This window comes from Vespula pensylvanica, chromosome 20 (genome assembly GCF_014466175.1).
Source record: "Vespula pensylvanica isolate Volc-1 chromosome 20, ASM1446617v1, whole genome shotgun sequence".
NCBI lineage: Eukaryota > Metazoa > Arthropoda > Insecta > Hymenoptera > Vespidae > Vespula > Vespula pensylvanica.
In genome coordinates, this window is record NC_057704.1 from 998,461 (window position 1) to 1,026,356 (window position 27,896).

The 27,896-nt window shown below is 29.7% G+C and overlaps 3 protein-coding genes and 2 long non-coding RNA genes across 22 annotated transcripts; 3 read left to right on the forward strand and 2 right to left on the reverse strand.

Annotated features, from left to right (window-relative positions):
* Positions 1 to 388: 388 nt before the first annotated feature.
* LOC122636092 (V-type proton ATPase subunit C) lies at positions 389 to 9,095 on the reverse strand. 5 transcript variants are annotated; one of them, XM_043826982.1, is made up of 9 exons: positions 8,956 to 9,095; positions 7,758 to 8,079; positions 4,629 to 5,204; positions 1,622 to 1,808; positions 1,385 to 1,483; positions 1,072 to 1,280; positions 806 to 950; positions 582 to 717; positions 389 to 505 (listed from the first exon to the last, which is right to left on the reverse strand). In XM_043826982.1, the coding sequence occupies exons 2-9, from the start codon at positions 8,041 to 8,043 to the stop codon at positions 410 to 412; spliced, it is 1,734 nt and encodes a 577-aa protein (XP_043682917.1). In that variant the 5' UTR covers positions 8,044 to 8,079; positions 8,956 to 9,095; the 3' UTR covers positions 389 to 409. The 5 variants fall into 5 exon arrangements, with proteins under 5 accessions (XP_043682917.1, XP_043682920.1, XP_043682919.1 ...); XM_043826985.1 differs by lacking the exon at positions 8,956 to 9,095 and adding an exon at positions 8,333 to 8,780; XM_043826984.1 differs by lacking the exon at positions 8,956 to 9,095 and adding an exon at positions 8,231 to 8,780.
* Positions 9,017 to 11,666, forward strand: LOC122636096 (UDP-xylose and UDP-N-acetylglucosamine transporter-like). 2 transcript variants are annotated; one of them, XM_043826998.1, is made up of 6 exons: positions 9,017 to 9,138; positions 9,873 to 9,982; positions 10,056 to 10,272; positions 10,425 to 10,739; positions 10,850 to 11,001; positions 11,075 to 11,666. In XM_043826998.1, exons 2-6 carry the CDS (start codon positions 9,906 to 9,908, stop codon positions 11,319 to 11,321), a joined length of 1,008 nt encoding a protein of 335 aa, XP_043682933.1. In that variant the 5' UTR covers positions 9,017 to 9,138; positions 9,873 to 9,905; the 3' UTR covers positions 11,322 to 11,666. The 2 variants fall into 2 exon arrangements, with proteins under 2 accessions (XP_043682933.1, XP_043682932.1); XM_043826997.1 differs by having other exon boundaries at positions 9,136 to 9,271.
* Positions 11,008 to 27,835, reverse strand: LOC122636091 (AMP deaminase 2). 12 transcript variants are annotated; one of them, XR_006328864.1, is made up of 13 exons: positions 27,374 to 27,486; positions 25,987 to 26,144; positions 19,587 to 19,758; positions 16,333 to 16,489; positions 15,626 to 15,812; positions 14,950 to 15,497; positions 14,568 to 14,863; positions 14,370 to 14,496; positions 14,127 to 14,290; positions 13,761 to 14,055; positions 13,565 to 13,675; positions 13,219 to 13,480; positions 11,008 to 11,285 (listed from the first exon to the last, which is right to left on the reverse strand). XR_006328864.1 is itself a non-coding variant. In XM_043826973.1 (13 exons), exons 3-13 carry the CDS (start codon positions 19,951 to 19,953, stop codon positions 13,310 to 13,312), a joined length of 2,322 nt encoding a protein of 773 aa, XP_043682908.1. In that variant the 5' UTR covers positions 19,954 to 20,072; positions 25,987 to 26,144; positions 27,385 to 27,835; the 3' UTR covers positions 12,905 to 13,309. The 12 variants fall into 12 exon arrangements, 10 of the variants coding, with proteins under 10 accessions (XP_043682908.1, XP_043682907.1, XP_043682904.1 ...); XR_006328863.1 differs by lacking the exon at positions 11,008 to 11,285 and adding an exon at positions 12,905 to 13,145; XM_043826973.1 differs by lacking the exon at positions 11,008 to 11,285 and adding an exon at positions 19,860 to 20,072 and having other exon boundaries at positions 12,905 to 13,480; positions 27,385 to 27,835.
* LOC122636101 lies at positions 15,808 to 16,502 on the forward strand. Of its 2 annotated transcripts, none has more exons than XR_006328868.1 (2): positions 15,808 to 15,964; positions 16,115 to 16,502. It is a non-coding gene; the product is annotated as an uncharacterized LOC122636101 (long non-coding RNA). The 2 variants fall into 2 exon arrangements; XR_006328867.1 differs by having other exon boundaries at positions 16,121 to 16,502.
* Positions 18,782 to 19,858, forward strand: LOC122636100. Its single transcript, XR_006328866.1, has 2 exons — positions 18,782 to 19,472; positions 19,560 to 19,858. It is a non-coding gene; the product is annotated as an uncharacterized LOC122636100 (long non-coding RNA).
* Positions 27,836 to 27,896: the final 61 nt, after the last annotated feature.

The window sequence follows — 27,896 nt, forward strand, 5'->3', positions numbered from 1 at the left end:
ACAAGTTATGTAAATCCAATCTTTGGCAAAGTAGGAAGAAAAAAGTCTATGTAATGAAAATTAATATTTCTAAATAAAATATGTACACACTAATATATAACTTCTTATACAAATTTGTTATGCAATTCATGTTAAATTTTATGTGCATTTTCAAATATTATGAGTTGCTATAAAAATAGTGATTTCTGATGAATAATTACACAATTACATTTTCTGGAATAAATTGTTACAATTATATGGTAACCAAAGATAAAAGAATGCAATGGCGTTTCTACAAATGCAAACAAAATTCTATCTTTGATATAAAGATAAAATATTGGTTTGTATGCATTTATGAATAATAATAGTCGCCTGAAAAAGTGAAAAGGTAATTGAAATATAAAGGAAGGATTTTTACAAGTGTGAATTATTACACCTTACTATCAACCATATCCACATTAATCTTATAATACACATAAGGAAAATAATCGCTTTGTCCAAATCCTAATCCTGGTATATCCACACTCTACAACAATAAATTGACATAATAATACCTAACGTGTCTATGAAATTTTATCTCATAATAAGATCAAAATTCTTACATCTTGGTTCTGTGATGATGCAGTAGCAGAAGAATCCAAATGAGCGTACAATTGATTTAAAACATCACGTAATCGCTTCATACATTTTTTATGTGGTTGTAATAAAATTGCTTGGAAATTAACTGGCAAACCATACCTATTTGAAAACAATATAATAATAATAATAATAATAATACACACACACATTTATGATGTTGTTTTTGTTAAAAAATAAAATATATTACCTAAGAACAGATTCTACGAATACACGCAGAGCTTTAACATGAATCCAAGCACAGAAGCATTCACTGAAGTTTACTTTTAACCAACGTACTAGTGATCCAAATTGTTTTTTCTTATCAGTTACCAGTTTTGTAATCTCATTTTTACCTGTATTATACATACATATTATAATAACGAAAGATTCTTCATATCTTTTTGCTCCTATACCTTTTCCTATATTTATAATTAAACTATATTTATAAAAAATTTATATAGTCTCAAAATATACCTGCAGCAAGTTCTTCTTCATTGTATGTGAAATCGCGCACAATAAACTTTTTCTCACGAGCATGCAATTTAAATTCTTCAATAACTTTTTTGAACAATGTGATTGTAAATAATCCATATTCTGAGTCTTCAGTTATAAGCTGTGTGCTTCGCGGCACAATCATTTTTGTTAATTTTTCATACCCACTGTACCATTCATGAAAGTTAGACCTTAAAAATATAGTAGTAACCAGCTATAATATAGTATAAAGATAAATATGAAATGTTAATTTTATATATATATATATATATATAGTAAATGACATAATACATACTTTGGTACAATTACAAGTAACGTTGATAAATATTCACTGTCTAAAATAAAATGCTCCTTCTTCACTAAATCTGCTAGATTTCTTGTTAACAAACTTCCTCTGTACAAAAATTTCGTTATTACTACTATTCTTTTTTATATTTTATTTATTACTATTACTATAAAATATATTCATAAATGAAACATAAACTTTAGACAAATATAAAAATTTTGACGAATTATATAATGAAAAACTTACGTTTGTTTTTTTTCAAGATTTTGTAGGCTGCCTTTCAAGTTATTATATGTTGTTGATTTGGTTTTAAGATCTGCATCTATTTGGCCCACTTGTTTGCTAATTATATCCGCGATATTTCTTAAGGATTGTTTGATCGGATATTTTGCCATATCCCACTGGAATCGAGTTATATACGAAGGTAGATCACCTAACAAATTTTTAATATTAATATAACTATATCCAAAATTCAAAATTGTGTAATGCTAAGATTTAAATTTTTAAACAGAGCTTTATTAATGTCTAATTTCAATGGTGTTACTTGATGTTATTTATTAATATTAATAATTTACAAAACTCAAAACTTGAGACTTATAAGAAGCTCTGTTGAAAGATGTTAATATATTAATATTATATGTCACATTGTAACTAAAGAGTAATAGTATAAATGAGATAAACAGAGAAAGATTTTGTTTTGGTATCATACAAATTTCTCTGATTCTAGTACGCTCCTTATATATTATTCAGAATAGCAGGCAGTACCTAAACTGAATATATCGTGCAAACATTAATGTGTAGGTGCACATACAATTTATTAAAGCATTTTATTTATATGATTTATTAAATCATTAAAAATTATATCAATACTACTGCATTCAATTTTTATTAATGTATCTAATGGTATAGATAAAAATAATATAATGTTGATATAACTATATTTTTGTTTCATTATAAAGACTTTGTTGATTGTTACATTAAATTATAAGTTGCATTTTTTATTTCAAATATATGCTATATTTGTATGTAATATTATATATAGTGCATGATAAAATTATAAAATAGTAAATATGAAAACTTCTATCTAGAATCATATTAACTTTCATTTATATTTAGATTTAATTTTCTGTAATTCTAAGTATAAAACCTTTTATATATTTTTATCAAATTTTTTTAAAGCAGTATATAAATATTCGAATATAATTGCATGATAGAAAAATAGCAATAAATATAATAAACAGAAACTTTCATAATTTTTTTCAGTATAATCTGCATAGTTATATGTAATTGCTATTGCTGAGATTTTTTTTACTGATCTCCCCATTCACCACGCACACGCATACAATGGTTAACAAAAATTATTAATACCTATATTAGTGATAAATTACAATGATTTCATTAATAATAGTGCCATAATAAAATAAGCCAAGCAGCTGAGATGATAAAGCATTTCATGCTAACTGAGTGTGAAAATACTAATAAAAAATCTTAGTATTATTTGCTTGTTAACTAATAAATTATCATTCAAAAGTAACAGAAATTCGGATTATTTATGTTAATACTGTGTAGTAGTGTAATCAAATTGTAAACATGCAACACAGCAATTTCTTGTAAATTCATGTACCGATCGATAAACATATTTTAAATTTCATTATTTATGTTTGTGCTATATCTTGTATTGCTGTTAAAAATTCTTGTCTGTATTCTTATTTATGCTGTATTGTACAGTAAAGCAACATATGCAAAAAAAACAGATATTATTGAATTATATCAATGTATAGAATGTGATGCAGATTTTATATAATCATTATAATTTTTTTTTTATGTATAAGAAAGTTTATTATTATAAAAAGTGAAATTTAAATAATAGAATTATTTAATATGAGTGAAGAATGGATCTATTAATAAAAATAAAGTAATTACTGCAACCAAAATAAATAATATAAAATTCTTGAATGAGTATTACTATTAAAGTTTATATATGATTATTGAACATTAAAAATTTTTTGCAACATATAATATTTTATATGAAATGAAAATTATATTTTGTATGATATTATACTCATGTAAGAGATTTACGTTCGAAAATGGAAGATAAATAAAATAAGTAAAAACAGGAAACTTATGTTTATAATACCAAGATTAAATAGACTAAATAAGGAAAAGAAGCAAAGAAGGAAAATAGTAGTCATGAAACATGTGCATTATGCAATCATCAGACAATTTCTAATTCAAATATAAATCTGTGGCATCTGGAACAATCAATCGAACATATTACATTTTGTTAAAATGAAGTATTCAGACACAACCAGTACACAGGACGCAGGAGTAAGAAGGACTAACCAAGATCAAAATATATATTGGCATATTTACCAATATAAATATTTTATCAAATAGGTGCACGCATTTTATGTTTAAAATGTGCTATAATATAGGCAAATCTCTTTGCATTCCTTCAGGTTTTTAATTTTTTTCATATTCAATAACTTGTAAATTTTCAAGTAATGTATGTTTAATTAAGTTTTAAAATACTTTGGTAGTATGTAAACTAACGTGAAAATTCTTCACAGCTATGGCTTAAATTCAATAGTGTAAGTACTGGAGAGAGATTGTCATGGCCTTTTGATGATATGACGTAATATATGATTTATATTTATATATTTATATGTTTTGTTTCAAATTTATAAACATGACATGATTTGTGTCCTTCCGATATTGTTAATCCATTTAAAATAATGATGAACATTACAAGTTCAATTACAGTGACAAAAAGGAAAACAAAGAGTAACAAGCAATACTTCTTCATTTAAAACAGCACACTCACATTAAAGGAAGATTTTCAAGAATTTGTTACACTGGAGGCAATAATACTGCAAAAAAGAATTCAGCATTACATACATTGCATATGTAGTGCAATTGTGCGGAATTGACATCTAAGGAAATGCGCACTAGGATCATGATATAATACAGTCATTGTATTTTGTGTGTGATACGCATTTACAATAAAAGTAATATTAGTTTATTTCTTAATTAAAATGGCATGCGAAAATTATTTTTTACGAATTAAAGAATAATAAGACCACGAAAATGACAACCTCTCTCTCTCTTTTTCTCCCAATATTTACGCTCCGAAAAAATATATTAACTACTAAAGGAGCAAATCCTTGGAACAAACGACCATAGGTCAGTTATACCTTGCCATTATCTCAGGAAAAGGTATGATAGGTTGATGTGATGGTGGTAGGATGGGTACCTGGATTAGGCAAACTGCCACTATGGTCTTGATCTTGGTCATCGCTTTGGTCCACATCATGGTCGTCATCGTCATTATTGTCAACTGATGCACGATTAGAGATGATTCGGTCTGCTTTTTCAGTACTCCTAGGATGTATTGTTGACTGCCATTTGTTATCTTCTTCACTGCTGCAGGTTGATGAAAAGGAAGGGGTTGGGCTTGCAGAACCAGGACTTGGAGTAGGTGTTGAAGGAGTTGAAGCAGTGCACCAACGTGCACGATAACATGAATACACTGACGAAGGATCATTCGACGTTCGAATATCGCTGACACCTTGAGTATTATGTAATGACTTCTTTTCAGAGTTGGATAGATGGTTCTGATGATAGTGGCTATAACGATGGTCATGGTGATGATGACGATGGTGATAATGCTGACCTAAACAGGCGGCTGCTTCTGGTTCTGACTTGTCCAACTCCTTCCACTGCTTGTGATGGTCCTTTGAAGTCTTGTGTGATGGAGTAACGGGTGTGTTTGGCGGGGTGTCCGGACCCCCTTCGGGGCTCAAGCTCTCCCCATCCACTGATGTTTGACCTATCCATTACAGCCCAGTCCCAATCTCCTCGCGATCTTTCTCAAGTCTCGCTCAACTATTATTGCGTCCTACGCAAATGCCTAACGACAATGCTGACCAAACTCAATCAAAAACAACTAAGGATCGAACGGAAGACCTATGGAGTATTTAGCGAAGAATACTCTATTTTTTTTTTTTTTTTTTTTTTTTTTTACATATTCATACATAAATCCCTTTTAATCACAAAACAATTAACAACATTTTTAACTCTATATAATTTTTATAAGAATATTATTCATAATAATTCAATATATTTCTATTATTGCATTAAAATTAGAATTGAATAATTGAATAGAAATTTTATGAATAGATTATAATGCAGAATCTTATATTTTATTATATATAAGAAAAATTTTTTTGTAATATGTAACAATATTTATTTAATAGAATGCTCTTTAAAATCAGATTCATGATTATTAAAAAATTGTAATTATACATGGAATACTATACTTTAAAAATTAATATAAAATATTAATTTTACTAAAATAAATTTTACTAAATATTAATTTCAGAAATTATTCATTTTACTTCTTAATTTTTTATTGGATATTTATTAATAAATTTATTTATAGTCGTTAAATACTCCGATGTTTAACAAAAAATAATAACAAATAAAAAAAAGTAGAAAATGAAATAACAGACTATTATACAAATAATATAAAGGAAAAAAAAGAAAACAATTTAACAGAAAACATAACTGAATATTAAATGAGCAGATATACCAAAACAAAAAAAAAAAGAAGAAAAAAAAAATATATAGAGCATTGCAAACAGGCATAAAGACTAAATAGAGACTGATAACTAAATTTAAAATTAAAGAACCTCATAGTGACTAATTGGAGCTTGGTGACCACAGTAACCCAAGCAACTCCTTGCGTCCTCTGGAAGGCTTTATTCGTCGATGTGAGTGGTCCACATATCCAGAGATTGAAGTTTTATTTACCAATAATATCATTTGTTTTTTGTACACAATGTTGCATGTATGTTTTAAAAATTTTTGAAAGCTTTTGTTACAAAAATTTGGAAGGTGTACATGTATGATCATTTGTTAATAAAATAATAAGTATAAGGTAGGGAAACAGGGTTAATGTGGTCTGAATAAATTCAAGCAAGCCAAGCAACATCACAGATACAAAAATGAATTTTAGTAGACAATAAAAATGAAATTCTTAAAATTAAGATCAATAATAAGCACTCTACAAATATATCAATCATATACTAATTTATGGTTTATACCACTATTGTTTTCTATATAAGGAAAGGGTTGTGCATAATCAAATATAACTAGCCTCAGAGAACTTTTAAGATAATCAAGAAAGGAGAAAATTATTTCTACTCATATGGAAATCTACTTTCATTTGTGTATGAAATGCATGATTACTTATATATATATATATATATATATATATATATATATATATATATATATATATGTATGTATGTATTTGATCTTCTATTCTTTCTTCAGTATTTTAATATTATTTACTAATGCATTGTAATGTATATAATGGATTATAGTAAATCTCATAGTGATAAAAAAATGATAATTTTTAATGATCAGCTATAATGACATGTAGGTGTACTAATAAAGGATTATTATTGACATTTGTTTGTAATATGTAAAAAATAGTGGTACATACCATATTTATCGGTAACAGTTATTACTGTACGCTACAGCAACAAAAATTTTGTCTGCATTCACATAAACAATGATTTCTGTATAATATTTTCAATTTTATAATTATTTAGTGTCAGTGTATGCAGACAAAATTAATAAGGTTTTGCCCTATTGCATTGTATTTTTTATATATTAAGAAAAATATATATCATTAATTTAAAAATTGAATAAACTAACTGATATACATTTAAAATTACTAAGTAAATCAGAATTAAGTAGTGTATATGTATTGTGTCGTGTACAGTATTCATTGACATGCCTTTTAGATTTTACAATTTTGCCTTGTATCATATACTTATAAAAAATCGATCGATACCTGTTGCAAGGGTCCAAAATGCAAACATTTTTTTTTAATAAAATGATACAAGAAAATGTCGTGCATTTGATATTATTTTTTAATAGTATCAAATATGAGGATACATTTACTCAAAAAACTATATCAATTAAGAGCTTACATGCAAACATTTAAAAAAATACTATTATATACATTTATTAAATTTAATATTTTTTATTCAATATTTTTAAAGGATTTGCAAGTTTTATATATATAAAGTAATAAAAAGTATTTTTGAGTTATAATTCTAAACAATTTTTTTTAACCATGTAACTCTTATAAATATTATATTGGCATGTAAACCTTTAATTCAGTGCAGAATAAGGTAAAAGAATAATAGCATGACATTTCCAAAGAAGGGAAATACCTCTATATGTGTTTAATATTAAAAAAAATAATTACTCTAATTTTGGACCCTAGTAATATTGGATAATTCTTTATCCTATTATAAGAAATAGATTATATACAAAAAAGAAATGAATGATTTAATGATATACTCACTGTTATTGGCCAAAAGATTTTCATGTAGTTTATCTCTTTGGTCTTCTAGAACTTCTCCCATATAAGTTGCCACTTTACGCGTAACTTGTTCCACAAATGCATCTAACTTTCCAAGATCATCTGACAGCCCAACTAACTGATCTAATGTTCCCACTTTAAGATCAGGTATATGAAACTTGTAGTTGTCGGATAAAGAATTTTGTTTTGAAGTTAAATTGTTCATGGTTTCCCATGTTTGTTGACAAGTTTTATCTCCTGGTGCTGATATAAGCCAGTATTCCGTCATCTTGAACAATGCCTTCTAATTCCTACTTTTGAATATCTGCATTTGAAGGAAATAATAATTGCACAGAATTAAAAATCTCGTAATGAAGTATTTAAACATGTCTAATATCATTATAACATTTATTTCATGACATACAAATATACGAATTTAACAAAATAGTTCAACTTCATTAAAAAACCTGTAGTACATTAATTTGTGTTTTTCTTGTAAACAACCATCTGCTTCAATGTTACACATTATGTAGACTATATAATCCATACGTCTATCCAAAAAGAAATAATAAAATAACCTTAAAATATATAACGATCGTTAATTAATTTATTATTTTGCGCGAATTAAAGAAAGTTCGTAGACGAGTCGTCCTTAAATCAACGAATTACAGAAGGGGGTGTGGCATATAATATACCGTCTGCGTCGAGTATATTATGTAATTAGGCGCGCTTTCCACGTGACGTGCGCCAACTACTACGTGAATGGCGCATGGAACTTAGATACCGACAAATATAGAGAAATGAAAAGTGTACTATGAAGAATAAATATAAGAAAAAGCGACGTCCTTGAATCAAGAAATAAACTAAGTTCGCTTGGTTAGAGGATACCTGTAACTGTCGCGATGACAATGGCGCCTGTCGTATGTACGAACTAAGCGCTTACAAAATCAATACTACAACATATCGTTCTCGATTATCAATAATCTTGATATATGAACAAAGAGAATGAAGTATTCTATAAAACCCACAACAATATGAAAATATTCAAAATTAGTTTTAATTAACGTATTCAAAGAAATAAATAATCGCGAGAAATTATAATGATCTTAAAATTTGGGTTAACGTCATCGTTTGTATTCATATACAATTCAAGATTATTTCTGTAAATTGTTCTAATTCAAGATTGATAATATTTACTTACATTTTTCTGATTTTGTTGTAACACGAAAAGTAGAAATGCGAATGAAATACTTAAAAGAGCTCAAAAGAGTCGTTTGTTCATCCGGACGTCGTTAAAACAATCAGAAACCATTGTGACCTCACGTGATAGCAAGATTGCGTGCTGCTGCCTCTCGACCCACCCGACAACTAAACGATAAACCAGGTAATGATCAGCTGACTTACAAAGCGTCTTCTACAAACCCGACACAGTGCTGCCACTCATAGATTTCAAATAACCTTTCCTTTGTCAGAAGATTCTTAATTGTGAGACAGATATGTAGCGTGAAAGTAATTAGGTGTGTATATTAGAAATGTTTTCTATTTGGTTAACACAACTGAAAACCTTTCATCGCGCCATCTGACTTCAAAAGTATAGAGTTAAAGTCATAAACACAAGTGTTTTTAGAATGTGGTTTAGAAATCCAAGGAATATTTATTGACCTTCATCACGTCTGATTAATTGCGTACATTTTTCTAAACCATTAAACATACATCATATACACAATTATTTATCTATATCAAAAAGCTATTTGCAGTGATTTATTATTTATTATATTATTAATATGATTTATTTTTTTAATCGATTATTTTTACAAATTGTAAATTACAGTAATAATGATAAATAAATATATATTTTATATATGATTGAATCGTTATATTTGAAAATAATGTATTAATTATGAATTGTTTATTTATATCACAGAGAATTTTTTTAGAACCGCATGTATTGCTATTTATTCGGTAATATGATGTATCGTAAAAAGAATTTACGTAATAGAATAGATAATCATGAATAGCTATTTATCAGTAGTATCTTAAATAAAGCAGTACTTGTATTTCATACGTCGGTCAGAAACTATCTCTGATAGTTCGTAATACGTTTGTCGTGATTTATAGGTTAAACGTAGAAAATTAAAATAAATTTTTAAAATGCGTGCAGCAATTGCAATATTTTGTGTTTTTTTGGGATGCTGCACTAATGTAGTTTTTTTGGAACTGCTTGTTAAGTGAGTACCGATGTGTTCGTTCTTATGTCGTTTACTTAATGTGTAGAAAAAAAAACATTATTCTTACTTACAGAGATGACCCAGGTAGTGGAAATCTTATTACATTTTCACAATTTCTCTTCATAGCCATAGAAGGATTTTTATTTACTTCAAAATGCGGAACTGTAAAACCCAATGTCGGTATAAAAGATTATTTTATATTAGTGACAATGTTTTTTATTGCAAATGTTTGTAATAATTATGCATTTGATTTTAATATACCAATGCCTCTTCATATGATCTTCAGAGCTGTAAGTAAAAATTATAGATATATTTATGTATATCATATAGGCTAAATGTCAATTATATATATATATATATATATATATATATATATATATATATATATATATATAATGATTATATATATGTATGTATGTATATATATCTTATGATTTTTTAGGGTTCTCTGATAGCTAACATGATAATGGGTATTATAATATTAAAAAAACATTATGCATTTAGTAAATACTTATCTGTCATGATGATAACTTTTGGAATTGCAATATGTACTATTGTCAGTGGCAAAGATATCAAATCCTTGCAATCTAAGCATGTTGAACATGTTCCAACAACACCATGGGATGATTTTTTTTGGTGGATGTTAGGTATTACATTATTAACTATTGCATTATTTGTCTCTGCTAGAATGGGTATTTATCAAGAAGTTTTACATGCAAGATATGGAAAAAATGCAAGAGAAGCTTTATATTATACGGTAAGAAATTTTATAAGTATATACTATATCTAATAAAAATATAAATTTATGTTTATAGTATCTTAGTATCCGTAAAAGATTATTAATCAAAAGATCTATAATCTTTTCAGCATTTATTACCATTGCCATTTTTTTTAACTTTGATATCTAATATCAAGGACCATTTAGTATTGGCAATGGCATCAGATCCATTGATTATACCTGTGATTAATCTATCTGTGCCAAAATTAATTGCTTATTTAATTGGAAATGTTCTTACACAGTATCCTTATAATATTTTATATTCGTGATACTCATAATATATAACATATATTTTTTCTTAATTGATTTTATAGATATATTTGTATAAGTTCTGTATTTGTGTTAACTACTGAATGCAATTCTCTTACAGTAACACTGGTAATAACGTTACGAAAATTCCTTTCTTTAATTTTTTCTATTATTTATTTTAAGAACCCATTCACTGTGTACCATTGGATTGGTACATTTCTAGTCTTTGTAGGCACTGTAATATTTACAGAAATAATACCGAAAGTCTCTCAGAATCTGCAATACATTACAAAGAAAGAAAAAGTACAATAAGAAAGTATATAGTCTCAATTTTTTATTTAAACGAAGTTATGGAAATAAATGAATGGATGTGTTACTGGACAAGATATTTTTTCATTAAGCTTATTATGGAGTGACATACAAAGTTACTTTAATAAATTAAAATTGTAGTTTTTACTGAAAAATTTTAATTACTAATGCTGCTATATCAAAAATATACCTGAGAGTATTTATAGTTGAATTCATGTGAATATAAGAAATATATTAATGGGTTTAATTGGTATGGTATAAAGTATTGTAATAAATGAAGTATCATTTCTTTTTAGTTCTTTAGTTTTTTTATTTTACTAATTAAATAAAACGAACATGATAATCTTATATCTGAAGTGTACTATTCCTAATATCATAGTTTTTGAGGTTTATAAAAATATAATTACTAGCACAACTTCAACCAAATAAAATAAGTGTGTTTATGTTGCCATTAATATACTTGATTGTTTCTATAGGTGCTCGAAACAAAATAATGTGCTAAATTTTTAATAATATTTAAGAAAAAATATTATTAAAAAAAATATATTATATTATTAAAATATGAGTAGATATCCACACATTTGTGATAATTTCTTTAATAGATTAATATTTACTAATCCTAGAAATCATATAAAATAACATTCCACAGAGAAATTACTTTTATAGCTATACTTATGAAACAAATAAAAATGTCAATATATATTTAATGAATATACATTATAATTATAATTACAATGTAAGCAGAAATGTTCTTATTTTTGGATTGAAAATTTTTGAATTATTATCATTAATATTAATGAAAAAATGAATCGAGTTTTAATTAATATGCTCGAACGTATTTGTATTTTTTAGAATATACTTTATGTAATAAATACATATATATATATACACACACACATATATATATCTTTTTTCTCTACAAAAAATTCGTTTAAAGATTGTTTGTTAAGTTACATTATAATTAATATCGCATCACTATATCTATATATAAATATAGGCTCAATAATAAGAGGATTTTTTAAAATTTGCACCAGCAAAATTAGTTGGATAGAACTAATTAGAACTGGATCAATTCGAAAAAATGAATAATATTTAGTATTTAATATATGCATGTATTATTTAATAACAAGTAGCTGATCTTTGATAAATCTATTAAATTAATAATATTTTAAGATTCGAAATATAGGATGTATACAAATATACATAGATACGTGCCAAGATGAAATAATTTGTTCCATATGAAAACCACAATTGATTATAAATTGAAATGATTAAACTTTATACACAATTATGGTATAAACGTATAAAAATATAAGAAACTAAAGTTTGAATTGAAGATGTAGTAACATTATCATTAGATATGGCTAGAGTATAAATAAGAGATTTTTGTATGTAAATTTCTGTTTTATAGCAATAAATTTTTCATAAAATTATCAATCTTAAGAAAACAAGAATATTTCTAAATAACTAATTTTAAATTGGTCAACACACATAGATTTAAGATTTCATTGCATTACTTTGCTTTTTGTGAAAGGATTCCAAAGTCTTTTATGAGAAAAAGGACTTCAAAGACATTGCAAAAGACATTTCTATATAAGATCATTATAATTAGTTTGTTCACTTATACATAACAATGGAAATATGCGTCATAAATAAAAATATAATATTTGATACCAAAAGGTATATAAAAGGTATTGTCAGATTCAGTTTAACAAATACTTTGAGAAATATTATAATATAATACAGTTGAATTTTTTTTTGTTTGGATTAAGAAATATAATAACCAGAAATATTGTTTTATATTAATTTAGATAGAAGATAGTCTGCCTATAAAATATATCATACACAAATGCTGAATGAATCAAAATAATGAATTCTATTATAAGAATCACAAACTTACCTGTTCCATTATAATTTTGTCCATATTTGAAATAATTCATTGCAGGAAAAATGTTGTACTGTTATAACACATTTTGCAAAGTTAACCGAAGTTAAAATAGTATAGACTCTGGTTTTTCTACGACTTTACAAATATTACATAATTCATCAACCAGAGTTTCATATCTATAAGCCACTCGTATATCCGGTACATTGGTCCTAGTAATATCATTACCAGCAACACCTTCTTTTGTATAATTTGGGCCAAGCCAATATTGTTTACTCTATAAAATAAATACGTTTCTATATAAAAAAAATACCACACGTATAAAATATATACATAATACTATTATATATATAAAATAAACCTTGTGTGGGAAACCACTCATAAGAACTGAATTACGAGCTAATTCACACATATCACATGAACTGAGCTTCCATACTTGTGCTGCAATACTATATTCCTCCATTAAAGGCTCCTATAAGCAAATCAAAATATTTTAAGAAACGAAGTGTAATAATACAAACATTAATAGATGATTTTTTAATTTTTTTTTTCCTTACTTTCGTGAAATGGAATTGTAGAGGATCATCTGTTGAAAGACTTACACACAATCCTCTTGCAAGGTATTCTGGAAGAGGATTACGATGATAATTCAAAAAAAGAGAATTGTTACTTAAAGGAGACATGGCAATGCCAATTTGTGCCAAATAATACAAATACTGGAGTACGGGAACTTTTCTTAGTAAAAGGCCATGAGAAATATTTTCTGCCATCATATAACCACAAACAAGATGTTGAATTGGTCCAGCTTCTCCACAATGAGGGCGAAGAACAAAAGTATTTAAACCTTGCTCTCTGTGAAATAAATCGTCTTTATTTCCAAATAGTTTTTATAGAGTTCTTTTTTTATTAAAAATGTAACTTACGCTCTAAAGTGATTCAACACTGTCATGTTTGCATAGGTATAATACTGGTAATAAGCATATGGTGGATTTTCAATATCATCCCATTCTTCTGGAGGGGAAACATCTTTGTCAAATAATGGATTTTCAGGCTTACTTTCATCATCTACAGAATCAAATCCTATCACCTATTGAAAAATATTTTATATAATTCCATGGTAAGTACTTTCAAGTAAAACATATAACATTCAAAAAAGTCCGACTTACATATTGTAGAAACTTATGTAATTCAGGATGTGAATGTGGATCATTAGTTACTTCAAAAAGAGGTAAAAAGATATTATTCAAAATCTCTTGGAAGTTGGTCATAAGCTTATTTAGCTTGAAGATGTCGCTATAAATAAAGAATAACTAAATAGTATTTTTTATATTTTTGTGTATACAATAAGTAAATGATAAACTTACTAAAGTCTTGGAATTTGAATGAGCCAGCGAACATTGTCCGAATAAACATCGCTCTGTATCGCCCATTTAGCTAGCTTATCCCATTCTTCAGGATTTTTTCCATAAATGGACAATCGTAATTCTGCATTTTGATATTTCGATTCTTCAAGATCGCTTGCTACTTCCTTAATTATACTTGCGAAAAATTTACCATTAAGATAATTATCAGTTTTAAGAAAAACTTCGCGCAGTCTGCTTTCACCAATAGGATTATATTTAGCATTGAATTTATCGAACCTATGAAATGTATTTCTATCCTGTAAAAAAACAAAAAAAAAAAAAGGAGAACATTATTTGCATTATTTTATATAATTCTTTAATCCAAAAATGTTTGTAAACTTACAGCATGTACGTCTAGCATATCTACGCTTAAATCGTACGTTGTTAAATTCATTGATTGGAATACTTCACTCAGTGTCATAGTTTCACCATTTTTCGAACACGTAACAATTTCATCCGCATGATTTTTTAATGTTTTCTTTATAAATCTAAGAAGATGCTTTTGATTCATACAGGAAGCTGCATGAATATGTGTATCGACCTTTCTGATATTATAAAAGTCTCTATGTGGAACAGCTTTCTGACTAGCTAACTCTCTAAGTTCATTCAACAAAACGTGCAATTGGTACTTGGATGAGAGATAACTCAATCTTCTATAGCAGAAAGATTTTAAAGGACCGTCGGCGATCATGGTGCAAAGAAGATTCATGTCTCTAACAAAAGCTGCTAAATCTGGATAGGAATATGGAAGTGGTTCTCCATTCTTCGCGTCCTCTTCATTGGCGAAAACATTAAAAACGCCGTTTATGGGTAAAATTGTATAATTTTTTGTTGGTGGGAATTTACATTCCCAAGGATCTCCACGGGATGCAGGTGCGTGTACCGGATGATCTATAGAATCAATAAATAATGTATCGTTATTTTTTGAAATATATTAGTAAAATTCAGTAGAACGAGATTGATAAATTGTTCTGTTTATCTAAAAATTTATCGTCTTTTTAAAGATTTCACACGCGTACCTGCGATAGCTTTGCGATCATCATGTTGAACTTCATCATTCGAAGTAACAGGTCTTTTGTCGATGCTACGTAAAAATTTGGTCGTAATGGAAGGAAAACTTTGTTTAGAATTATTCATATACTTTTCTCGTATCACCAAGGCTTGAACGAGCATCTGCGATGCCTGTTGAAGGTCTTCCAAAGGTACCTAAAAATATATCCGAAATGTAAATTAATAGAAAAACGTCTTATGTATATGTTAATTTTTGTTGATCTTCTGATCTTTCTGCGGGCTCATCCAGAGCCCGTTAAATAATAACGCGACACCTTGTGAACTTACTGAACCGCTCAATAATGAAGGTAAGTTAAATGTATGTCGATGATAGATTAAAGGGGATATCATGATGTATGTTATTTTTGAACATAACTATATACATTCAGTGTCCAATGTATTATTTTATTTTTGTTCAATCATACGAAATCCTTTTAAAGATTGTTTTTTTTTTTCAGGTGTAGCCCAGTTTTGCGGGGAAGAAAAAACATAAAAGCATAATAGGCAAAGACTTGTGTTTGACAAAGGTTTCTTGAGTGACAATGCACACGCAGGGTTTCTTGACCAAGTTAAGTCTCAAAGGAGACATATGATGGGTGTCCCTAATTCTGTAGATCAATTTTGGATAATGTAAGCAAAAAAGCTTCTCTAGTAATATGTTTTTTTTTAAGCTTACCCCTGATGTATCTTCTCCGGATATCGAAACTCGTTGAAAATGTGGCACGAAATCATTTTCCTCGAAATTAAACGAAGGATCATCGATGTAGTCGGGTACTCCAGGTCCAATCGACGGTTCATAATGACTGCGCCGCTCTTCGAGATCCTTTGCGGCTCTATATATATATATATATAAAAGAAAAAAAGCAAAAGAAAATAACATACGTCAAAATTCTCAATGAAAATATAAACGAAGAAGGAAGAAGCGTCTTGATGGCAGCGTCTTGATACTTAAAAATCAAGCGATACCGTGCAATTACTGGCATCTCGTGATAATTATATTACTTGATCAATGTCTAACGAAAGTATTAATAAAAGAAATAATTATTACGGCGTTAGAGTGGTATAATGAATAGATACGCGGCTTAACTAAAAACAATTTTACCGAGATAATCATATTTTAATAGATATTCTATTGAATGATCATATCTTATTTTGTGAGTCAGACCTTATCGCAATACGATATCTACTTGATGATGTATCATAGTCTATTGAAGAAGATATTCTCAATTTGAAATTACAAGGATTCAAGCTCCATAAGTATATCCACTTATTTTTTTTTGCGATTACAAAAATCTTTTGATTTACCTCAGAAGTATGGTATTATCCCGTAGCCATCTTTTTGATTCGTTTGCACCAGCAAACATGTTACGTATTCCTATATTTATTTGCGATTGTCCGTGTTTCAAGCGCGTTCTCGAAAACGCACAAACTTTTGTAACGCAAAGTCTTTTTGCAAATGGATCTATCTCATTTGTGTTAAATACAAAAATCGTTATACGATTTAATTACTAATGATGCTTCGAAAGTTCTTTTCCTTATAACTACACTGTTATAGCGTTTGTAGAAACTTTCTTATTGTTCTGTATGATTTATCATAATCAAATGTTTAATGAATTTAATAATCCATGATTTTAGATAATCTACTGAAGTATTTAGTGCATCGAAACGTGTGTAAGTACACCTGCAGCTATAAATAGCGTGTAGTGGGGGTTTCTTCTCCATGCAGCCAAGTTTCCCTATCAGTCATATGTTATCCTTCGTTTATTTTATATGAGTGTACGTACGTGTGTATTTAGATGTATTCTCACTTATGTAAACGTAACTATCATATAATGACACTTCGTTGTATAGTGTAAAATAAGCATGATTGACAGAAAGGGAACCTTCGCTGTTGAATAGTAAAGAACTAACGATCACAAGTGTACACATTTGAATTTTGTAGATATCAGTGCTTTCTAATTAATGCGAAAGACCGAACATGATAATGAAAGTAGTACCTGTTGCTATAACATCACCGTTCCCTTTGATAATTTAAATCGAACTAGGTTCTCGATTAACCACGTGCGATCGATCGTTGAATGCGATCTATCAAACATTTGTTACATTTACTGTGTACGTCATAGTATATTATTATCGTTTGATTATCGGCAAAAAGTAATCCACATGTACTCGGCATATCACCGTGAGAAAACATTGGAATTCTATAGATTCTTAACACTTATAATACTCGTACAAAAGGTGTTGTGTCACACTGCAGTAAAAGAGAAGAAACCGTCCAATGTCAGGATAATGCGGTAACTCGTCGTACGATTACACCCATCTAATTCCTACCACCCTTAACAAACAAAAAAAAAAAAGATATAGTGACGCAAAGCGAACTAATCTATATCTTCACGATCGATTGTCGAAGAAAATTCGAGACATAGCGATACAGAAACGTTGAAATTCACTTCGTTTAAAGAGACACTTCGAATATTTTTTGTCGTTAGGAACAGAAGAAACTTTCACAACGAATGCTTGTTCGCTCGATAAATGCAATAAATATTTATTTTTTATCAACGAATTTCGTTATTATTATCTCTTCATGTCTCGTGCATCTTTTTTACCGAATATCACGAACGATGAAGAAACTTGCACGTCCGATCGCGTCAACGTTCGCGCAAGTACTGAGAACGATAGCGAGGGCAAATCACCAGCAACCCCTTCCTACTTCGTGTCGTGTGCGTTCCTCGTATTACGTGTAAAACCGATACAGTATTATATACTTCCGTTTACACGCTTCTTATCCTTCCCCTACGTTTCCACTACTTTCCAGTCGTATCGTTTCTATATTCGTTTTAATTATAAATTTCACTAGTCGTCAGTCAATACGTAAATAAGAAACGTAGCGAGTCGAACTCGTAATGTAAACGTGATTTTAACTCGTAGAAACGTGAAATATCTTACATTAGAAAGTCGACCATTACTCGTTAATTAATATACCATCACGTTAATTAATACAGCGATTGTCCTTAAATAACTTTTCCAATTTCTTGTGAATCCTTTCAAGGAAATTATCGTTATGTCATATTACGTTCAATTGCACAAAGTGAATAGAGAGAGAGAGAGAGAGAGAGAGAGAGAGAGAGAGAGAGAAAAGAAAAGGAAAAAAAAAATAGATAAAACGCAGATTTTACCTTCTATCACTATACGCATGTATTTCTAATTTGTGCAAACTGACTTTTATTTATCTTTGTTCGTTTTTTATCGTATCAATATTGACAATATATAACTATTATAGGCAATAATAAAACGATCAGACGTAGAAGTAAAATTGCCTCGAGTAAGTAAAAGAATGCAATTATGGTGTTATACGTACATATATTGCCTTCGATATACCTATATGGAAGACGATGTATAGAGGCAGATAAGTGAAGTTATGTCGAATAGCACGAGCCTAATCATGCAGGCTCCGTGCTGAATTATTGATCGCGACTTTATAACACATACGGAAGAAGAATAGATATACAAATGGCAAGGATCCTCGATCGTAACGCATATGATGCATGTATTATGATATGCAATCGATTAAAGAATTTAAAAATATATTCGAATAAAGAGGAACCGATACCTTTTTACTTTTTCTCTTTAATAGACGCGTACGTACACATATATTTCTTTGTTTCTCAGTTTCACAATTTCTATACCACCATGAAGAAACAGTATGACGTAATGTGTGTATACATTCAAGGTGACAGGATAAAAGCGCGACCTCGTTTCAAGATTGTTGTGTGTTGAGTTTTCATGAATTCCGAAGCGTCCGTGGGATCGATCGAAGTACGTATTTCAAGGTTACGACCTTGCTAACAATCGTTATAATTTGTTATACATTTAACGTTGCCTTGCTTTTTCTATGAAAATAAGACGTACGGCACAAGGATTTAGACTTACTTGACGGTGAGCTGTCTTTGAATGAGGAGCTTCTTCTCGATCTGCTCGATCGGGAATTGTGGTACTTCGTAAGGCGCTGAGATTTCATTTGGTAACTCTTGTGGAGCAAGTCTCAAGGAAGTACCACCGCTTGTTCCACCACCTTCGAGGCCATAGACCGGACTTTCGCTACCTGTAAGAAAAAAAATCTTTTAAACATTCTACTAGATATAAATAGAATATATAATTTGTATGTGAAAACGAAAGCAAAAGGAAATATCGTTTGAGAGTTACCAATATCTTTTATTTGACCGGTTTTCTGTAACCATTCGGTTACGGAATTACGTTTATATCCCGTTAAAAATTCATTATCACTTCCCAGTACCATCGTATATAGATATATTCCCGCAATCTTTCTATAATAAGTTTTTAGAAATTCCACTTGGTTATCGTCTTAACTTTGACCGATAAAATCTGACCGTTGAAACATCGATCGTTGTTAATAAGCTAGGATTAAATTAAGATTTTATTAGTATCACGCAATAATTTCGACATTTTATAATGTTATCGATCGGTACAAAGTGCAATAGCAAAGTATTTGTTTTTTAAAAGAAGCTGAGAAATATATCGATGTTTATAATTGTACAGCTTCGAATTTGATCAGTTTTTTAAAGTTAAAACGATCTTCATAATACCGAGTAATAAATCTAGAGTGATGACCGTTGCATGTAGAAATAACCGATCATATCGTCTTAATAAATCTTAATATTAAGAAAAATAATGGAGTTATTATAAATCGATAATAAGATGAAATGAGCGCACTTTAACGATTAAAATGAATCACACGAGTAAAATACGAATCCAAGTTTGTTCTCCATATAAAAGGAAGAAAGGAAGAATAAAAAAAGGTAAGTGTATTTTTTTTACGGAGAATTATAATTAGAATATTGTTCACGACGTAAACATATGTATATACGTATATAAGTGATATACATACGTATGTACACACAGTTGCACTAGTTGACTAAAACAAACACTTGTAATTGTCGAACACTCGTTCAAACTCACTTATGTGGCAATGACAAACTCTTTTACGTGTATACCAACAGTCATTCGAAAATTTAGTTCTTATTTTGTCTCTTTAAAAGACGCCATAAGAAAGTGGCTCTGTAGTTTATAGATCGAGGCACGCGAGCATAACTATTATTAGAAACAGTAGGATAGATTATGGCGTGCACTCTTGAAGGAATGGCAATTTCCTATTTTTTTCTTTTTCTTATTACTTCTTTCCTTCTTTTTTTCTTAAAACAATTAAATTCGAGAGAAAATTCACGAATAGCGAAGAAGAAGAAGAAAGGAGAGTATAGTATCGATTAAAATGATATTTTTTAATAAGCCGTTCATTTGTTGAAACGGAAAGATATATATGTGTGTATGTATATGCAGATATAATCTTAATCGCATATTTTAAATATTTATCGAGATACATAATTATATCTGATATTAACGGAGCTCGTCGAAATCAAAATATTCGAAAATTGTAATATTCATCCGAACGTAGCAACTTTCTTTCGTTGTTGATAGTGCGTCGAAGTGATCAATTCTTATCAGATAAAGGTTATCGAATCAGTAACGTTCGATGTCGAATTTAAGGAACGATTTAACGTAAAAATATCATTGCCGGATGAAACGAAAATTACTATTTATTCATTCTAATGATTCCTCTGTAAATATAGATAGAATTAGATTTAAGATTCACGTAGGACGTATTTTCGCGAAAGAAGGACACACTTCTTTTGCACGCATTTCTCCGAAATGACGACATGATCTTATAATAAACGCGATAGTTCAATTATTTTCAAAGAAGAAATAAACAAACTAGAACACGACTGATAATATTTATGTCGCACAATAATAACATTCTAATCGATGAATTGTATTGAAAGTCAGCTTGCCCTTATTAAGCTAAAAAAAAAAAACAATACGAGGAGAATGTTTATCGACGAAAGACCGTTTCACCATGTTTTTAACTACATACTTACGAACGAGATATGTATTTATTATTGCGTGTTGCGTGGAAAATTACTTTTTCTAAATCTAGAACGTCTTTCATCGACTATCTATCGACGTCTCAATGTCCTTTCAAGAGTCACATCGAGAAGACGTACTGTCGAGCTTGAAGCGTTGAGATCGATAAATCTTAGTGGAATTTCAAAAACTATTCAAATATTTCTTAAAACGGGAATCCTTTTGTTGACCGAACAATAACTATTTTAATAACACACACTTGATACTTTGAATCTCAAAAGAAAAAAGAACGAGAGAAACGAATTCAGTTTATATTTGAGAGGTCGGTGACCATGTTAACTGTTCGCAAGTGTCGAATACACTGACTGTAGCGTGAAGTTGGCACTTGGTAGACATCACAGAATCCGTACGTGAAACACAGTATACACGCACATTGGGCACAAGAGTACACGGAACGTGTAAGGTGCTACCATCCAGGACGCTGTGCCAAGATGCCGTGTTTTCTTTTCGGTAGCGCCACGGAGAAATCTTGAAATCATTTTTCTTTTTCTGTCTTCTTTTTTCCTTTATTCCTTTTAATGGTTATTTTTCGTAAAACTATCCGTACGATATCGTAGAACTTCGTACGAGTTGATAATTAATTTAATGACTAAGATATCTTTTTATTGTGAAAATAATAATTTGAAATAATTGATGAGTTATTATTATTATTTTATTATAGTTTAGAATATTTCTTTGTTTATATAAACGCACATCTATGTCCAAACAATTTAGCAGAAAATTAAGTTATATATTTAGATTTAACAAAATATGTGTGTGTGTGTGTGTGTGTGTGTGTGTGTGTGTGTGTGTATTAAACTCGATCGTTCTATGAGGATAAATGAACAATGCCGTTGTTCTATAGTAAGAACTCGTCATCAATGCTCGTCCCTTTTCATTGCTTGCCAAGTGCTCGTCTATTCTGATTTTCCATAAATATTATATCATCCGAAATACGCGTATGGAAACGTGCCGGCTTTGTATATTTATTAATAAATTCATGTCTTGCGTATAACACAAAAAATATTTTAATATATAATTAAAGATTCATCGAATACTCGTTAATAGATTTTCGAGAATGATACGCATAATACTATGTATAAAATGCGTAGTATATTTGTGTACTTAAAATTAGTGTAGCCAGAACGTGATGCTTCTTGAGTATTGTTCGAGTCATTTCATGTTTTTCTCGTGGAAAGTCTTCTCAGTGAATCAAGTTTTGGCAACGAACCAAAGTCTCCTTTCTCGATGAGACTCTCCTTTGCTCGCTAGTGAAAAAGATCAATACCATCCCTTGGCACCGTTATCTATGTACGTACAAAATTCCTTATATACTCCGGTTTCCTTGATTCTTCGAATATAACGCGTCTTCTTTTTCTATCTACGTGCATATGTATATCATCCTTCGATGTTTATCTTCTACCTGCATACTCTCGTGTTTCGTAGTACGGAATCGCTATAAATAAACATATGTACGTCGTCGGACGAAAATATCAACGAGAAATATATTTTCGAAATACGCACTCTACGCGAATGACATTCAAGGATAAATTCGCATGAAGATTTATCGTATTAATGTTTACATATTTTTAATACACGAAAACATTTATACAGCGTTTGTTAAATTAATGAAATCCAAGAGAACGTTTTGTTTCGCTATTAAATAATCCAGATATTTATCTAGTAAGTTATAGAAATTTATCTACTCTTACAATAATGAGTTATATATATATATATCTTAAGCGGTCGTTGAATATTCAAATTTGTTTTCGTTTAATTGCTTCATCTATATTAGCTAGATATAAGGTAAAAGAAAAAAAAAATATCAAAACAAATATTCCTTGCTTCGTCATCGTGAGAAAAGAATGTTTGTTATAACAGTTATACTAATCTGCGTTGATATGTTATAAAACGTTCCTAGTCATGAACAGGTTTTACTTATATATACCTATATACATATATATATAAACATCTCGATAAAACGCATAGTAAGTATGATCGTTTAGCTCGTTTCAATTTTATGAAGAGTACTTATTCTATAAAAGATATATAATATTTTTGTATATACATATATGTATATATATATATATATATATATATATATATATATACACACACACACACACACACACATACATATGTACGTTTAAACTTCTAAGAATAATCACGAAATAAAAAATATCTACCTGTTTTACTTGGACGAGATTTTTGCGCTATCGTTAAATCCGTTTCGTACATAATAGTTCCTTGTAGAAGATATTTCAACACTATCAACGATTCATCGAATATGCACTCTTAAAAATATCTTCTTTCAGATTATAAAAACATATCAAGAACAATGATAATACGAGCGGTAAAGAAGACAACGATAGACTTATATCGAACGTTACGACTACCTGCTTATCGTTAACAGAAGAATTCTTTGTTCTTATCAACACCGATCCCCCACTTTTATTTCACCTCCAAGCATATTTCTGATAAATCATGTATTTACGAGTTTACATACGTATACCCTGTTACCGTGTGACGTTGTATATCCGTTTACCTATCTACCAATGCGAAACATTATTGATAAGATATCGATAGACGCATTAAAACCAGTTTGGTATGATTTCTCTAGTCGACGAAAATAGCTACGTACAGACGGTCGTTTTAAAAGATCACTTACGCAACTTTAGCGCATCAAATACATTCAATGACAGTTTGTTTTCAATGCGATTGAAAATGATACGAAAAATCAAGCTGCGTTAAATATCAATAAAAGGTTTTTCTTTTTTCTTTTTTTTTTTATACATAAGGAAATCTATGAAAATGAAATTTCCACAGTTACCTTCTTCGGTATCGACCAGGAAGATTGACGGTAGACGAATTCCAAGAAAGGTTTCGTTTTCCGTTGTAGTAACACCTCTGCTCGACATTTCGTTCGTTAAAAAATTGATTTGGCGGTTTATGTGCGAGTATAGATTGGAACACAATATTTTAGTGAACAGAATCGTACATCTACTTGTACATTTATACGCGACGATCGATCGCTCTTTCGATGTGGCTCGTTATATTATATAGAAAACAAATAATTAGTTTAAATAAGTGACGTAAAACTACGTTTTACGTGCTACTATTCAGTTGATTAAATGATTGGTCGTTTTACACTTTGCTTTATTACTTAACGACGTAACACACATCCGCTAAATGTTATGGTACATACTATACACGTGTTAAATATTATATTCGGAAGATAATAGATACGTTCGAAAAATTCAGTCAATAATTATTTAGTCTTTCACTTTCACAGTGTTATTTTCACTTTCTTCAGTTATGTTATTCTGTTTTTTTGTCGATTCAATGTAAAATCGATAGGAACTTTCTTTCACAAGATATATCACCCATAATATTTTTATAAATCGAGTTTGAAAACGCACAAATATATTACTCAAGCATAATATAAAAATTTTTAAGCGTCCAAATACAAACTAATGGTCTTACGAGATTATTAATTTTTAATAATGATATTTAACGCGAGAAGAAACAAGTTCGCGAGTGATGTGTACTGACTGTTCGTGGCAGTCGAACTGAACTATACTAACGCGAAACTAACGAGAGTTATTTTCTTTCTGTTCATCTACCGACACCTTCGGAGGATCCCGAACTTAGTTGGAATGAGAGACAGTGAATATTCTGACATCGTCGAAAATACTACAAGGAGAGAAAGAAGTAGAAAGAGAGAGGAAGAAGAAACGTGTGCAGGCTTAATGCCAATCGAAAGAAAGATCTGTCGACAAATCTATAAATTTTGCGCCCATTTAATATTTAGAGTTTTTCATTTAGAATATTTAAGAATAATCCCGAAACAATCAACTTTCTTTCCATTCATTATAACGATCCAATTAATTGTAATCATTCAATACTTATTTTATGGAGAAATATTCAAAGAAACGTACATAGATATGCATACGTACGTATTTGTAATGTTATTAATATATTGGCTAACATATCGTTCTTGAAAGATCATACGATTTCAATCAGTAATTTCATCGACACTTGGAATCTTATTATCGTCACATTCCATGATAAAGCGAGTGTCAAATACGTAATTGTCATCGTGACGACGGATTATAAATATCCATTAGATTGCTTTTATTATTCCTTCTTTCGTTGCACGAAAGGCGTAGTTAATAAGAGTTCGTGAAGTTTGCTTAAAGAGTAAGAAATCGATATATGTATGTACGTATATATGTACGTTATATATACATACGGTTTTGTTAGGCTTGTTTTCCGTGTTACGCTCGTTGTTTTTCTTTTTTTGGGACAATTTTTATTCTATAATTAAAAAAGAAAATTCATTTGTTCGACTTACGACCACGTTGATCAACGTTGTGTCCTGGTGTGGTGGAACTATCGGCATCACCTTCGCCATCCAGTTCGTAATAAATCCTGTCGGTTGCAACGTTAACGTCTTTTACTCCATTTACATCTACTACGCCGTTCACCGCAACTGTATCCTCCATATTTTCCCTGTGGACATTCGTATTTTCGTGTTAACGCATGACAAAATTGATTACAAGGGTCGACGATGAGTCTATTCAAGAAAATAACATGGACGATGATGAAAGACAAACATAAATATAGTATGCATCTGTAACTTTTTTTTTATCCTCAAAGGAAAGTAAAAAAAAAATAGAACTAATTTTAACGAAGCTTATTATCACATAATTATAGTGTATCCTGTTAAGGTTAGACATTGTACGTACAGATCGCACCAATAAAATTTATTAAATCTAACTTCGCGTTTGTGAAAATATTATAATAGTTCAATGAAACAAATTAAATCGATAATGCGATTATTATTATTCGGCTTAACGTGTCTTAAATCGTATTCAATCTTTTTTCTCTTAAGATTTCATTGTTTGTTAACGATCGTTTTATTAGTTATTTCATTTTTAGTTTACAAATTCTAAAGCACTCTTACAGAGACCCTCCTCCCTTATTCGTCTTCTTTTAATAGATCATTGAGAAGTTAATTCAAGCTCGTTAAATTACTGTGTAAAAGGGGAGAGGTCTATCTGATTGCTGTAAGTTGAAAAAGGTTAGATAGTCATACTATCATGATAGTGTGAATCTATACTATCACATTGTGCGATAGAAGTATCATAAATTTCTCAGTATTAATATAGCTTCCAGCATATACGAATTCTTCGAAATTAATCAGTAATGAAATAAATACAGTTGAACTATTGTTACTCATTCTATACTTCGAAACTATTACACTTGCATAAAATAACGAAACTACAATTTTGGTTAATTCCTTCAAGAATGCTTATATATATACATATACGTATTTTATTATATTTATTTATTAAAGAAAGTAGTAAACAAATTTTACCAAGGTATAAATCAATAATTATAAAAATACCAAGAGGTCACTGTAATTCGTTCGAGATATATGTGTATACGTATGTATATCCGTTATGCGCAGATGCAAACTGCACCTTAAACGCAATTCGCTGATTTTCTTCGAGCATGTGTGACACATAAAAAGAATTGTTTACCTTTATTAATTGATGCAAATTTTCAATGAAAACGAGGATTCTTTTTTTTCTTATTGAAATAGTAAGAACGATCGATATACAATCAATAATAGTTTAACGACGAATGATAATAATTTTCAGAGGAACGCGCGACATTTAAAAATATTCGTACAGGCGTTATTCCAATATATATCGAATGACGATCGATCGTCGTACCTTATACTTACATTTTCTTTATAAACGAGCAACGGAATTCGAAAAATGTCGAGAAATACGTGGAAATTGAAAGTTCCTTTTAATATATTTAACATACAAATCGAAAAACGAACGTTGACGAATCGTAATCACATTGCTTCCAAGGACGACGTGAAAGCCGGTTCAGATTTGACCAATCGCGTGGCGTTTGGAATATCTGGCAAAATACGCGCGCGTTTCTAGAGAACGACGACAAGACGAGACGACGCACGATTTTATCCTTTCTTTCGCCTTGATAAGAAACACAAATGTCCCGAGTTTAGTCGTTGGAAGAAGAGATAATATGGAAGCACTCGCATGTGCGATAATGAGAATATCTTTGCTGCTTCTATCGTTTTCAGGACACAATGGAAATGGCAGTTTCAAGAACTTTGGCCACAATACATGAAAGAAACGATCGTAAAACAAGAACGGCAATTCTCAACAAACGCTGGAGCGTGCTGCTGGTCAGCGACTGTCACTACTGCATACCGGAGTTACCATG

What these genes read in the sequence shown, in the direction of transcription:
- LOC122636091 (XM_043826969.1), bottom strand. Translation starts at nt 27,468, where the DNA reads ATGTTAAATATATTAAAAGGAACTTTCAATTTCCACGTATTTCTCGAC. An exon ending in CAACGTTGATCAACGTGGTC is followed by an intron (nt 19,759 to 25,986) that starts GTAAGTCGAACA and finishes TTTTTCTTACAG; the next exon opens with GTAGCGAAAGTCCGGTCTAT. An exon ending in CCGGAGAAGATACATCAGGG is followed by an intron (nt 15,813 to 16,332) that starts GTAAGCTTAAAA and finishes ATATATTTTTAG; the next exon opens with GTACCTTTGGAAGACCTTCA.
- LOC122636096 (XM_043826998.1), top strand. Translation starts at nt 9,906, where the DNA reads ATGCGTGCAGCAATTGCAATATTTTGTGTTTTTTTGGGATGCTGCACT. An exon ending in GAGAAGCTTTATATTATACG is followed by an intron (nt 10,740 to 10,849) that starts GTAAGAAATTTT and finishes TAATCTTTTCAG; the next exon opens with CATTTATTACCATTGCCATT. An exon ending in ATTGGAAATGTTCTTACACA is followed by an intron (nt 11,002 to 11,074) that starts GTATCCTTATAA and finishes TTGATTTTATAG; the next exon opens with ATATATTTGTATAAGTTCTG.
- LOC122636092 (XM_043826982.1), bottom strand. Translation starts at nt 8,043, where the DNA reads ATGACGGAATACTGGCTTATATCAGCACCAGGAGATAAAACTTGTCAA. An exon ending in AATCTTGAAAAAAAACAAAC is followed by an intron (nt 1,484 to 1,621) that starts GTAAGTTTTTCA and finishes ATTTTTGTACAG; the next exon opens with AGGAAGTTTGTTAACAAGAA. An exon ending in TGAAGAAGAACTTGCTGCAG is followed by an intron (nt 951 to 1,071) that starts GTATATTTTGAG and finishes TGTATAATACAG; the next exon opens with GTAAAAATGAGATTACAAAA.